Source organism: Podarcis gaigeae, assembly GCF_964106915.1.
Source record: "Podarcis gaigeae genome assembly, chromosome: 2".
Lineage (NCBI taxonomy): Eukaryota > Metazoa > Chordata > Lepidosauria > Squamata > Lacertidae > Podarcis > Podarcis gaigeae.
Window position 1 is genome coordinate 61,400,123 of NC_139679.1, and position 15,026 is coordinate 61,415,148.

At 41.8% G+C, this 15,026-nt stretch overlaps 1 protein-coding gene across 6 annotated transcripts in view; it reads right to left on the bottom strand.

The window, feature by feature from the left end:
- Positions 1-15,026, bottom strand: part of KLHL3 (kelch like family member 3) — a 103,635-nt gene that overhangs the window by 10,827 nt on the left and 77,782 nt on the right. For 3 of the 6 annotated variants that reach the window (XM_083728477.1, XM_083728480.1, XM_083728481.1), the window contains 6 exons: positions 13,443-13,552; positions 10,695-10,811; positions 8,140-8,289; positions 1,781-1,898; positions 716-913; positions 56-196 (listed from right to left, as the gene is read on the bottom strand). In XM_083728477.1, the coding sequence (XP_083584603.1) occupies positions 56-196; positions 716-913; positions 1,781-1,898; positions 8,140-8,289; positions 10,695-10,811; positions 13,443-13,552 (834 nt within the window). The remainder of the gene's footprint in view (positions 1-55; positions 197-715; positions 914-1,780; positions 1,899-8,139; positions 8,290-10,694; positions 10,812-13,442; positions 13,553-15,026) is intronic. The other 3 variants (XM_083728478.1, XM_083728482.1, XM_083728479.1) reach the window with 1 other exon arrangement.

The following is a 15,026-nucleotide window of genomic DNA, read 5'->3' on the forward strand; positions in this document are numbered from 1 at the left end:
TGCCTTAATTTTTTGTCTTTAAAAAAGTGCTTGCTTCTAGGCTATCACACTTAACTGTGCTGCTGCGGCCAATTCAGCAGTTTGCTGTCTTTACCTTCCACGACCCCAACTCCAACGCTGCTTCTTCTTGTGTTCATAGGTGCCACAAAAAACCACTCATTGGTCTTATAGTTATATGCTTCCACAGATGCAAGACCTATTTTTGAAAATAATATTAAGGCAAGTTTTCTACATCCTTAATTTAGCAGAGTATAATCCCTCCTTTGTCACAGTTACCATCCTGACTTAATTTTTCCAGGCAATACTCTTGTCTTAATCTTTCCAAGACAAAAAGGGAAAAGGATGCAGGTTGAGACTACTTCAGGATCAGGAACTGGACACTAAACCCAATACTAATAATTTTGCACTGAGAATCTGTATCTCAAAATATCACCCCAGTTCTCATCACTTGTGATTACTCAACAACCATGCACTGAAAAAATGACTGGGAAGTGCAACCCACCCAAGAATTTCTTCCATCCACTGCAGAAAAGTACGCCAGACATAATAAAACAGGTTGTAACAAAGGTTTTTGCTTTGTTGTTTTATAAAGAAGAAGGTTTGAAATGTAGCATCAGGAGCACTGAATTCCAAGGAAGTTCTACAGTTCTTGTAAAGTGTTTAAGAGCAAAGATATGAACAGCATTCACCCAGTTTTGTTTGTTTAGCAACCTACCTGTGCTTCCATCAAATCCACCAACAGCATAGAGGAGTTCATTTAGCACAGCTGCTCCTAAAGTGCTTCGTCTTTCTTGCATGCTGGCTATTGACGTCCACAAGTCTTTCACTCCATCATATACATCTACTGTTCGGACTCGTAAAGAGCCATTAAAACCTCCCACAGCATAGACCTTGCCTGCCATGAATACCACCCCTGTTAAAAACAAATTGGGAGACAGAAAAATGGAAGGCAGGTCATGCCTATAGGACAATTATTTTCTTTCTCTTTTTCCTACCAGAACTTCAGGAAGGTCACCAAGCAATATTCCAGTATGGTGACAACTACATATGGAACCTGTAAAGTTTGAATGCTGCTTGTTTCATGAATCACGTTTATGAGATGGTAAGCCTGGCATTGGCATGGAATCTCTCTATTCAATTGGTCTGATCCATGGGAAAAGCAAGCTTTCAAATGTTATGGCCTCATATGGCACCATTGCCACAGTGAAGCATTTCACTATTTCATACATTACATTAAAAAAGGCTGGGTTTGCCAACTAATGTATGCTCAAACAAGGGGAATAGAGCACAATATCTGAAATCACATTTGTTGCACTCATGCTATGTATGTTCAGCTTACACAAAAGTATTGATATGAAATGGCTCTTGCTGGCTGCTGAACTACATGAGACTGTTATTACTGGGTGGAATTCAACAGGGCGCTGAGGAGATTGTTCTATCAAAACAAGCCTAACTGCCTGCCAGACACAACTAACATAGCAAAAGCTGCCGAGAGTTCAAGCAGAATCAATGGGGTTGCACTCCCCCTGTCTCTCTCGCAACAAAGGCCATCATACAGGGTGACAGAGGTATGTTCCATGCCAAAACCACGCCTAAACCCCAACTGAAATGGATCTAGAAAATCAGTCTCATCCAAGAGAGCCTGGATCTGTTAACAGAGAAGGGCTAACTCTAATGTTTTACTGTATAGCCTGAAATTCAACTGAATATATAAAATCTGTCCTAAATATTTTTTGTGATTATGACTGAGGCTATTTTTTTTAATAGGGAACATATTTACCTGCTCTACATCTCCGAGAAGGAAGTTCAGCAACTTGATCCCATCGCTCCTCCTCAAAATCATAACACTCTACACTCCGAATGGCTTTAGGTGCTTGCCCACCAACCACCATCATTACCTTGGTAGGAAGGGAGAAAAGTTATCATGAGAGCATTTTCAACAGCAAACAGAAATCCTTGATCTTATTCGGAGCCTTAAATGGCAATAGGACACTATGTTGGAGATAAGCAGTGTCCAGTGCACAGCGGAATGATGAAAAGTACGTGCCAACATGCTCTATATTACTTTATTTACACTTCAAAGCTGGTAATTTACAGAAAAACATCTTCCCTCTGCCGGAGCAGAGAAAGGCATCCTCTCTCCTCTAAAGCACGGAGAGAATCACACTGAACTGCAAAGAACAGTGAAAAACAGGAAACCAGTGTACGTCACATCCAGTCTCCTTTCCCGTGAGAAAACCCAACAGCACTTGACTGTGGAATGTAAACATTGTCTTGTGACAAGCACTTCGCTGCTCAGTGAAGGAAGCAGAAACCAACATCCTCCCCCTTTCTGTGAACATCACTGGGCAGCGTGTTCGTACAATATTAGTACAAACCCAACTTCTGCACATAGGTACAGTGTTGATCCCTTGATACAATCTTGGACAATACATCAGCAGGAATTTCATTACCTGGCATATAGGACACCGTTACGAGTCCCTTTTGAATACGTTCCCTAGCATGTTGCAACTTTAATTGCAAGTGCTTCGTGCTTTGCTTACAACCTTCAGAATTCAGCAAAGCCAAACATGCTTTGTTGTCCTGGTAAACCTGGATTGGACATTTGACAGGAATTTTCATGTCTTTGCACAATTGTAACAACCATTCACAATCCTTAAGTGAATAAGACAGTGCATTCAGTTCAGCTTCACAAGTACTTAAGCTAACTGTTGTTTGCTTCTTGCATGACCAATCAAATAGACCCTGATTGTACTTATAGCAAACTCCAGACGTACTTTTCCTGTCTGTAGTGTCACTTCCAAAACTTGCATCTGCAAATATCTCAAGACCACCAGACTTCTGATTGTTAAATCTCAGTCTGTAATGCATAGTGCCTTTCAAATACCGCGCTATGCGTTTCAGAGCTTTCCAATCCTTAACAGTAGGATTGTTGACTTGTCTGCTTAGCAAATTACAGCTAACAGCAATGTCAGGTCTTGAACATCTGGCAATGAAGTTTAGCTTGCCTAGCACACTTCTGTACAGTGTAGTATCAGAAAATGCTTCTCCAGTGTCATCTACCTGATAACCTGTTGTCATCGGTGTGTCTACAGGGTTAGCATCCATCAGGTTTAGTTTGCTTAACACATCAGCAATTTTACGTGACTGGTGTACTATGATGTTACCATCTTGATCTCTCTCTATTTCCAGAGATAGGTAGTTGTTTACCTCACCAAGATCTTTCATGTCAAAGTGCTCTTTCAATTGAGCTAGGGCATTATTGTACATTGTGACATCCTTCCAAAAGAATAAAAGATCATCAACATAAAACAAACAATATAGTTTCTTTTGCCCCTCCTCTTTGACAAATACGCATGGATCAGCTTTCCCTTGCTTAAAACCTAGAGAAAACAATACTTCAGTGAGTTTTGTGTGCCAACACCGTGCACTTTGTTTGAGACCATAAAGGGACTTCTTCAGAGCACAAACAAATCCCTGTTTTACCTGTACGCCATCAGGTGGAAGCATATAAAGTGATTCATCTAGAGATCCGTACAGAAAAGCTGTATTCACATCATGGTGACTAATGTGTAGATTTTCTTCTGCAGCTAGCTTGAGCATAAGCCTAATGCTCTCATACCTCACGGTGGGTGAGTAGGTCTCGTGATAGTCTTCACCTGGTACCTGTGCAAAACCTCTGGCTACCAATCTGGCTTTGTGTCTGACTATCTTGCCATTTTGATCTGTCTTCGCTTTGAAGACCCATTTGCTTCCAAGCAGTTTCATTCCTGGAACTACTGGAACAAGGTCCCATGTTTTGTTCCTTTCCAAGGAATCAAGCTCAGCCTTCATGGCATTTAACCATGGCTCAGCTTCCTTTGAATCCAAATCCTGGATTTCTTGGAAACTTGAAGGTTCAAATACCTTCTTGGAGCTTTTAACAGCTGTTACTGCTATCTTAGCAAACTCATCAGCAAATCTCTTTGGAGGTCTGCCTTTTGTTGCTCTCTGTGACCTGCGAATTAGCCTTAAGTCTTCAACACTCTCCTCTTCCTTCTTAGGAGAAAAGTGACCTATTGTGAACAATGGTTCCTCCAATTCTTGATCAGAGCTTTCAGAGGGTCGCATAGAGGCTTTCGCACTCTTGAAATCCTCTGAATCACCCGATTCAGTTTCAGACTCAGAATCAGAACCTTCATCAGTGGGTGTGGGTTGTTGCGGTTGCTTTTGACTATCCTCAGTTTCATCACTGTCATCAGGATAACATTGGAAAATTCCCACATTCTCCCCCCACTTGGCATTGTACTCAACACTTCTTGTGAGCTTAATTTCCTTAGAGTCAGTCATCATTATTCTGTAAGACCCTTTCTGATAACCTAGAAAGATACCATGCAACCCACGCTTGTCTAACTTGGAGTTTTGTGGTGAGTGAACCCACATGTCAGAACCAAAAATTTTCATGTGTTTGATGTATGGCTTCTTGCCAAACATCTTCTCATAGGGGGTACAACCAATCGCTGAAGATAACCTGCGATTATAACTGTAAGTGAAACATGAGAGAGCTTCGGCCCAATAACTCTCTGGAAGATTGGCATCATGCAGCAAGGTTTTTAACCCTTGAAGCAATGTCTGATTTGCTCGTTCCGCAAGTCCATTCTGCCACGGCGAGCGAGGACTAGACAAATCGTGTTGAATTCCTTTCTCAGTCAGAAAAGCTTCAAACTGCTGAGAAGTGAATTCTCCCCCGCGATCACTGAAAAGAGTCTTTACCTTCTTACCATGCACATTTCCCAACCAAGCACAGAATTCCTTGAACCTTGGAAAAGCCTCTGATTTCTGCTTGAGATTGTACACATAAATATACCTGGAAAATGCATCAATGAGAACCATGAAGTACCTGTTTCCACCCAAAGAGGGCGCTAATGGTCCAACCAAATCAGCATGAACAACCTGGTATGGTTCTGTAGCTTGCCTACTAGACACCTTACCTTTCGCAGCCATTTTTACCTTGTTTGCTGCGCATGCCTTGCACTTCATGTGGTACCTGCAGGGTTTAATAGTCATACCTTCAACCAAGGCAGGCATTTTAGATACTGCCTCAAAATGCAAATGACCAAATTTTCGATGAAAATCGTGAATACATTCTGCATGCAAACTTTTGTTATAACCTGCAATGCAACAAGTGTCATCCTGCACAACATCATCAAAATACAAAACATACAAACGATCAACATATTCAGCATGCAATACATAATCATTTTTCTTTGTGATGATGCACCTTTTGTTCTTAAAGGAAACGTCAATTTTCCGCTCATTCAGCTGTCCAATGCTGAGCAGATTATGCTTGGCATCTGGCACATAAAGCACATCCTGTATCGATAAGTCCAAACTGTGAAGAACAACAGTTCCGTAGCCTTTACTGGGGATTGTGTGGTCATCCGCCTGGTGAATCGCACCTTCCTGCGGTGTAAAAGACACGAACAGTCGCTTATCGTTGCACATGTGATGCGTTGCAGCCGAATCAACAACGAAGAAAGATCTAGACGTCTTCTGGACCTCTGCAACCTTTGGAGTGAAGCGTGAGACCATTGCCTTGTGCTGCGTTGTCCTGGACACCGGACCTTTGCCTTTGCCTCGGCCTTTTCCACGCGATGAGCTTTCGCTGCGCTGCTCTGTCTTGGCCCTGGGATATCTGCATTCCCTCTTCATATGGCCTAGACGTCCACACGAGTAGCATTTCACTGCCTTCAAAGCTTTGGCGCCATCTGGTGGTTCCACTGCACTATGGGATGACGTCTGTGAAGACTCCCCCTTGCCCATGCAGCTATCACCCTGGCGGTCTGCTCCATTCAGAATCATGGCAGTATCACTGGCTACTGTGAGTTGAGCATTTGGCTGATTGGCATCAAATTCCCCACTTGCCTCATCCAGCCTTCTGCAGCTAGCCATCATGACTTTGGCATTAGCCTTCTGCGTCATCTCTGCTGCTTTAAATCAGGCTGCTTCATACAAGCTGTGTCTGTTTACAGCTGCTTCAATCCAAAAGCAAATTCAAAAACAGCCTCTGCTTTGTGAACCTGTGCCTTTCTGCTTAACTGCTTTGCTTATCTGCAGCTGCTTCAAACCGCATTCCAAAGGCAAGTTCAAAAGTGAAAGTTCTCTCTGCTGTCTTAAATTCATGCTGCGACACTGCTGCAGCTGCTTTACTTTCGATTTCCCCCAGCATAGGAAAAATTTTATCCTTCTAGCCTTTTGCCTGTGCCACGGCAAAACCGGCTATAATAGTTCAAAGTCCAGCCATAAAGCCATTAATTAGAAGCTGGCAGGCTGCCCGGAGCTGTAGCACATACCTCATCAAATCATCTTGACGCGCAGAGATATCGTCCGATCCGGCCCTCTGCATTCCGATCCTTTGCCGGCACTCCAATTCTTTGCTCCTTTGTTCCTTTGCCAGGAGCCCGACTTCTGGAGTCCATTCTCAAAACACTGCGTTTTTCTGGGCCCATAACCAAATGTTGGAGATAAGCAGTGTCCAGTGCACAGCGGAATGATGAAAAGTACGTGCCAACATGCTCTATATTACTTTATTTACACTTCAAAGCTGGTAATTTACAGAAAAACATCTTCCCTCTGCCGGAGCAGAGAAAGGCATCCTCTCTCCTCTAAAGCACGGAGAGAATCACACTGAACTGCAAAGAACAGTGAAAAACAGGAAACCAGTGTACGTCACATCCAGTCTCCTTTCCCGTGAGAAAACCCAACAGCACTTGACTGTGGAATGTAAACATTGTCTTGTGACAAGCACTTCGCTGCTCAGTGAAGGAAGCAGAAACCAACACACTATCAGCTATGTGAGAACTCACCCAAGAAAAAAAAGCAAAGTTTACTTCAGATGCATGAGAAGTTGGCATTTGAATGATACTGAACTTGGAAGTGCAGTCAATACATTATTGGATAAAATACTGATTGAAGCCTTTGGGCAAAGCCTATGTACTCTAGCTTTCACAGATCATCTAGCTTCCTTTGCAAAAGGTAATTAGTTCAGATCCCAGAAGAGCTACATTTTAATAAAAGCATTTGATAACAGCCTGGCAATGATATGAAAATTCTAAGAACAATGGAAACGCTGATGGTGCTTAGTATCAAGAGAGACTAGTTTTAACAAAGGGAGATTATAATTCCCATGATAATGGGGGGAGGGGGAATTACTTGAACAAGCATTTAATGGCTCTGTGTTTGCTTAGATTATATATACATACACCATGCTTTTTTTCTTAAAAAATGTTTAGGGGTACACTCATTTTCCTACTCATATTGAAATACTGCCCCTCAATGAGGCCAAACTTAGATCCATAAAATGTTTAGGCGTATGCATAACCCTGCGTCCCCACAGGCAAAAAAGCACTGTACACACACACACACACACACACACACACACACACACTGTGTATGTGTGCATAAACCTAGCTGCATTCAAAATGGCAAAGTTTTCAAAACACGTGCACATACTAAAACCATAGTGCTCCTTTACTGGCTGTTTGCTTTGAGAACCACTTTAACCCAACATCCCAACACCATCTGGGATATAACAACACACAACAACAGAGCAAACTTTCCCTTTTTGCCTCTGACTGGCATTTCTCCATGCAGTAGTGTGGCAGAGCCAAGTTTATGGAACAGTGGCTGATTGCAATGGGTTCTGAATCAGCTTTAATAGAAAAACTAGAATAGGAGTAGCAGTAGTTGTCAAAACATGAAACCGCAACATTTCTCTGTTTGGTAAGAAATTATTCTAGCAAATGGTGTAAGAGGACTGTTGGTTTGCTAATACTTCTTCCATGGGTTGATTCACATATGCCCCAGTCAAAAAACAAAAACAAAACATGTACCACCATTACCACCTACAGGAACTTCAGCAAAGTTGAACCATTTACCCATGTCAAAGTGGGAAGTCTCTTTCCAACATGCTGACAATTTAATGGACATTCATGTGTGCAAAAGGGCAATGAACACTGTGTGCAGATATGTGTGCATACACCCAATCCTCCTTCAAGAGGGAATGATCATGCAATTCTAACCACTGTGCATATGGCCATCCATGTAAAGGGGGCATGTGACCATCATCTTGGATATTTCAGCAAGAAAAAAATAGCTTACCTTTGGCAGACTGACTGGGGTCCTTGGTTTTGTTCTAGGATTCTTTATCAACTGCCGTTGATCCAGAGGAAGCAAGTGGTATTTCATGGCCTCAATAAGGAAATCTTTACATGTGTTATTGTTCTTGATTAAAGCTTCTTCTTCAACTGTCTGAAGACACAAACAAAGATATTAGTACAATGGCTATTATCAGACTTCTTAAAAAGTGTCACTAGCAGGCCGCTGTAATGCTCATTCATGATTTCAGTGTAGCAGTAGAAATAAAACCCCAAACTGCTTCTTCCACATCATTATCCCATTCCCCTATTTCACTCACTACAATATTATCTACTTCAACTGTGCAGTAATGCTTGTGTTCTGTTAAACTGTGCAAGCTTAGTATAAATGTTTTGATTAGTGCATAACTACAGCAATCCCATCTTAAAATATTTACAACACTACTTAATACAAGCTCCAGAAGACAAGGAACTATGAGATCGTATAACTTGGGAGACAAAAGCTTTGAGATGTAACACACACACACACACACACACACACACAAACACACACACACCATAGTGGCAGCAATCCAAAACCTCACATGTTTGGGGCTCAAGTCACAATCCAGAAAAGACAGAACTCCACAAATGCATAGGGCTCTTTCTCCTTTAGAAGTCAACAATGCAAAAGGCTGTATTTTGAATGTTCAGCTGCATAATTGAACTGTGACTAAGATTAATTTGCACTAGCAGTTCCAGACATGGTATTTTAAGGAATCAAAACATTCACACAACTTCAGAAACCGACAGTAATGAAACAACAAGGAGATATGCATGCTTGTGTGTCAGCAGCTTCAATCCCCAGGTTCTTTTTAAAAATTTGGAATCTTTTTTAAAAGAAAAAAACACAGTTCTGTGAAAAGAAAAGCTTGGAAGTAACTATAGTGCACATGTAGATACTAAACAAAGAGAATGGCCATCTTCGCATAAACTGGCAGTACTTTTCTCCAGTGCTTCCCCACTTAATCTATCAGTGAAGAAAGCTCAACAATGTATCTGCTAAAGACAAATACCCCAAATTTCTGTATTATCAGGACACAAAAGTGACAGCTTTACACTGCACCAGTTTTTATGGACAAGGTTAGCTCTCATTCTCTGCCCAGCAGAACCTTCAAGTGAAAAGGAGATTCAGAACATGTTTATCTGCTAGGATAGATAGATAGATAGATTCTTTATTGTCATTACACAAGTGCAACATTGCACAAGTGCAACGAAATTGGATGCCATCCCTTAAAAACAACAAAAGCAACACAACAACAACAACCAAACAAACCACATTCCAGCCACACCCACACCCACACCCATCAAACTCCCAGGTCACACTATCGAGTTACTGCATTTAAGAAGGCCACAGCTCTTGGATAGAAACTATTTTTCAGTCTATTTGTCCTTGACTTGATGTTTCTGTATCTCCTGCCAGAAGGCAGTAGTACAAACAGACTGTGTCCCGGGTGAGATGCATCCTGCAGGATATTGTTTGCTTTCCTAAGACAACGGGAACCGTACAGTTCTTCCAAAGATGGGAGGGGATGACCAATAATCCTTTGGGCTGTGGTTATGACCTTCTGGAGCACCTTCCTCTTCCTAGCTGTACAGCTGGAGAACCAGGCACAAATACAGTATGTGAGAATGCTCTCTATGGAGCCTCGGTAGAAGGACACCAGCAGTCTCTCACTCAGATTGTTCTTCTTTAAAAGTCTGAGGAAATAAATTCTCTGCTGGGCCTTCTTCACCAGAGCAGTGGTATTTGCGCTCCAAGTCATGCCCTGATCGATAGTCACTCCCAAAAACCTGAATTCCGCCACCCTCTCCACCCGTTCCCCGTTGATATACAAGGGCTGAATGTCCGCCTTTTTTTTCCTGTAATCCACCACCAATTCCTTGGTCTTAGTCGTATTAAGAGCCAGATTGTTCTCTCCACACCAAGCACAAAGCCGCTCCACCTCGTCCCGATAGGCGGACTCATCCCCTCCTGAAATGAGCCCCACCACCGTAGTGTCATCAGCAAACTTGATGATTTTGTTGCTGGAATAAATGGCTGTACAATCATACGTATAGAGAGTATAGAGCAGGGGACTCAACACACAACCCTGTGGTGAGCCGGTGTTAAGGCTAAGGGCTGTGGACATATGTGACCCTACTCTAACCCTCTGAGAACGTTCTGACAAAAAGTCCAAAACCCAGAGACAGGTGGAGTTGGAGAGTCCAATCGCCTCTAGCTTGGACACCAGTCTATGGGGGAGGATAGTGTTAAAAGCAGAGCTAAAATCCACAAACAGCAGCCTCACATAACTCCCCGGCTGCTCCAGATGGAACAGAGCAGCATGGAGAGTGGTAGTGATAGCGTCTTCCGTGGATCTATTTGCCCTGTATGCAAACTGGTAGTTGTCAAAGGATGGCACACACATAATTATGAAGGCTATCCAAGGTTCTTTTGATTGATGGCAAGCCACAAACAAGCAGCCCAAGCGTATATTATTAAACTTTTAGTGCTGTAGATACTAGAAGAACACTAACCTGTACAAGGTAATCTCTGGGCAAGAGAGGGAGGCGGACATGTTCCATCAACTTAGCCATGTGTTCCAAGCGAGACTCTTTCTCATAATTTATCCAAGAAATGACAGCTTCAAACACCTGGCAAGAGCAATAAAACACCTATCTTTTAAAAAGGACATAAACCGTTAAATCCAACCTCAAGCAGAGGTTCAGCAAGTAATGAAATAGGCTTGGAAAAACCAACTAAAGTTATTTTCAAAAGCAAGAAGATATGATAAAAAGATGGATTTAAAAAGAATCAAAATTGGCTTATTTTATTGTGATTGTATGATTTTCTGCATTCTGAAGGGTCCAACAAACTCTGTATTAAATGTCTACTGTACAATCCCAACCACAAAGACTATCTAATGCCATGAATATAAGTACTGCACAACTTAAATGCTGGTTTTTGTTGAGCTCAGTCCAATGCCCGAAAACTTGAAATATGTGTTTCAATGGGAGTCTTTCAATGACATGAACCTCCCAATTGAAAACATTTATGACACTCATGGGCATGAGAAGGAACATTCTCATGAGAAAGGATGTTCTGATGACTTACTATGTAATGGAAGGCATAGGCCAGCTGGGGCTTTTGGACTTAAGTGGTGATGGCATTTGTGCACATAAATGCGTTGGCACTTTTTAAAAACCGTATCGTCTGGCCAATGTAAATTAGGGATGGGGCATTAAATTTAAAGTGGTGCTAATTGCATTCTATTCGGCTTGCTGTACTATCTACAGAAGGTTAATTAATTGCTCATTTAACTCTGTTTTAGAATTGGGAACTTTGACCTGTGTGTCTTCTCACCCCTTCAACTTAATTAGTGGCTGCTGAAGAACTGTCCTTCCTTTCCCCACTGCACAAGATACTTAGCTACATTTAGGTGCTCTGTGACTTCATCTGCATGAAATCGTTCCTTAGGGTACAACAGTCCTAACCTTGCTGGGTTACCAGATATCACATTCCTTTAATTTACACATTTTACCCTTTCCAGAATTCCACCTTTGCTCTTGACCACAAGAAGCAGAGGCTTTTAATCACAAATATGTACAAATTAAAGCTAATATATCATGGGGCAAATTTAATTTGGAACAAGCTATTAAAAGGGCAGATTTTATTTTATTTTTAAGAAGTACCATACTCACTTCATTTTAAACTATTGCTCAGTTTGCTGTTTTTCACTTGCACCAGAGTTATACTAAAGACAGGTGATTCAGTCCTGCTGAACTGAACTTGCATATGGTTTAATGCCTGGAAACCGTATGCAAGCTCTTTGAAAAGAGATCAGTGTGCAAGTGAAATAATAAAATAAACATTTAAAACTATTTCCGAAATCATTAAAAATAGACTGGAAGGAAAGAGACTTTTATTTTTATTTTACTTCTGACACTGAAGCTTTTATCTGTCTGTATAGTAGCATGCTAATACAACACAGTTCACTGTAAGACATCTTGTGTGTCTATACAAGACTTGTTCCCTGCACAGTAACCAATATAAATGACTGTGGTTTATTGGAAATAAAACAAAACACAGTCTGTGGCTGGGATGTAAAACTAAGCCACTAAACATTCTTATGTGGGATAGGACTAAGCCATTTAGCATGTGGGAAGGGGCCAATGTATACAGCAGCCCTCATTGCTTACCTCCAAATAAGAGTGATCAATACAGTGGTATCTCTGGTTACGAACTTAATGCGTTCTGGAGTAATAATAATAATAATAATAATTTATTATTTATACCCCGCCCATCTGGCTGGGCCTCCCCAGCCACTCTGGGCGGCTTCCATAAAAACCAAAAATACAGTAAAATCACACGTTAAAAACTTCCCTGAACAGGGCTGCCTTAAGATGTCTTCTGAATGTCAGGTAGTTGTTTATCGCTTTGACATCTGCTGGAAGGGCGTTCCACAGGGTGGGCGCCACTACCGAGAAGGCCCTCTGCCTGGTTCCCTGTAGCTTTGCTTCTCGCAATGAGGGAACCGCCAGAAGGCCCTCGGCGCTGGACCTCAGCGTCCGGGCAGAATGGTGGGGGTGGAGACGCTCCTTCAGGTATACTGGACCGAGGCCGTTTAGGGCTTTAAAGGTCAGCACCAACACTTTGAATTGTGCTCGGAAACATACTGGAGGTCCGTTCTTAACCTGAAACCGTTCTTAGCCTGAGGTACCACTTTAGCTAATGGGGCCTTCTGCTGCTGCTGCCGCTGTGCGATTTCTGTTCTCATCCTGAGGTAAAGTCCTTAACCCAAAGTACTAGTTCCGGGTTAGCGGAATCTGTAACCTGAACTGTTTGTAGCCTGAGGTACCACTGTATCAGAAAGTTTAAGTAATCACATAAAGTTTATTTAACTATGCTTAAAATGCTTTTTCCTATAGATCCCTGAGTGACAGGTGGTTCAGCATGCTTGTTTGACTGTCTTGATCCAAGACAGCAGTTTCTAAACCAGGAACCCTCCAGATACTGCTGGATTCCTATCAGCCCCAGCCAGCACAGCCAATGGTCAACGGGAGACATAGTCCAACAACATCTGGAGGCCACAGATTGTCCACTGTTGCTCTACATACACATGGTTCCCCCAATGAAGCGCCACCTTAAATGTTATTAAAATGTGTCTATTACTGGAAATATTGGGGACTATCTGCTTCTAGTGCCCATATATTTTGTCATTCTTTTGCTGAAAACACTGCAATATTGTTATATTTCTGCATTACAGACTGTGCAGCAGGCCAAACCTTTTCTTCTGATGAAACGGTTAGCTTGTCACTTGATATCAAACTGCAAACTTGGTCTAGGCTAAGGCTAAGGAATTCTTCACCAAGCATCACCTCAGGAAAATGCTGCTCTGTTCAAAACAACCAAAAGTTGAGAAAATGAAGGTTACAATGAGTCTAAAGAAGGGACTAGTAGAAGCAGTAAATTATATTGCAATTTTATGTTGTGAAATAATAAGAAGAAGAAGAATGACATAGCCTGCACAGATTACCACAAGCAAGGAAAGAGGGACAACTCCACAGCCACAGTGCCAAGCAAAGTCTGCTGTTGTGCACATGAATCTCTGTATTCAAAAACAACAAGCCCATACCTTGGGGTAGCGCACATACATTGCTTGCCAAAGGTCACTCCTGTCTGAAACACTGCTGTCATAAGTGTTTGCAATTCTGTTATATGGACCAGTGGCCCTGGCTTAGTATAAAACAGCTTTCCTATGGGCAGAAGCAATCAGAGTTGCCTGTAATAGCCTGGGAAGCTGCCTGCTACAGAGGTGGAGTTCTCTATTAGCTATTGAAATGTCATCCCTGTATTTGCCAGCAGGTGGCCCTTGCAGAAACAGATCTCAGCCAAACCATGCACAATACACTGGTCTACAGGCCACCCTTTAGGGTAGAAATGTAGGAGTGCGATAATAAATTTGCAAAGGCAGAAACTTACACTTAGCAGGCCCATGTCATGTGCTTTAAGTCACTTTTTCAAAGGCGATTTTTTTTTCTAGTAAGTGACCTCATCTGCTCCCTCTTACTCACTTTTAACATGCAGATGTTTTGTTTGACCCAGTTAATGTATAGCCAAAGAACTTGGATAGCATTTTTTGAATGACTTTTCATTAACATTACATAGGATTCTGAAGTAAAAGGGTTCATGAAGGCCAATAAAACAACAAACACAGCTCTTATAATTATCCAACAGCCAAACTAAACTGAACACAATATTTGCCTGGTTAAAGATTAAACAATTTAAAAAACCAAACCTTGAAGAGTGAGCCATTTGTCCCAGACACCAGTTTCTCCTTTGCTTATTATGCTGCAAGCAAGTGACTGAAAAGGTTTCATCTGGATTTGCAAGTAATTTGATTCTAGAGTGGCCATATTTGTACTACTTCCTAGAGGCCTGTCCTATATCTGAAGGGTTGTCAGAGGACAGTCCTTTATTTGAAGGATGGTCTGGTCCAAGTCTGATTTAAATAAAAGAGAATGGCGAGACCTTGAAGTTGCCCATCAATTGTTGGTGCCTGGATGCAGAGCAGGAACATTTGTCACCATCTTCCTCGTTATGAAGAAATACACTGTATTTCTATTTAAATTATAGTAATTATTTCTAAATTTGCATCTGTACATATACATTAGCATATGAAAATATTAAATGACTGTGTTCTCCTGTGCCCTCTTTTGCAGTTACTCATTTCATCTATTTCTGGTGCTGCATTAAGTGGCTATCTTATTTAACACCTGCCATTTTCTAATCACCGTGTTTCTAGACACAACTGCAAATGTCACTGTGAAGGCGGCTAACTGAAAGTAGGTCTAACGTCTCAGAGAGCA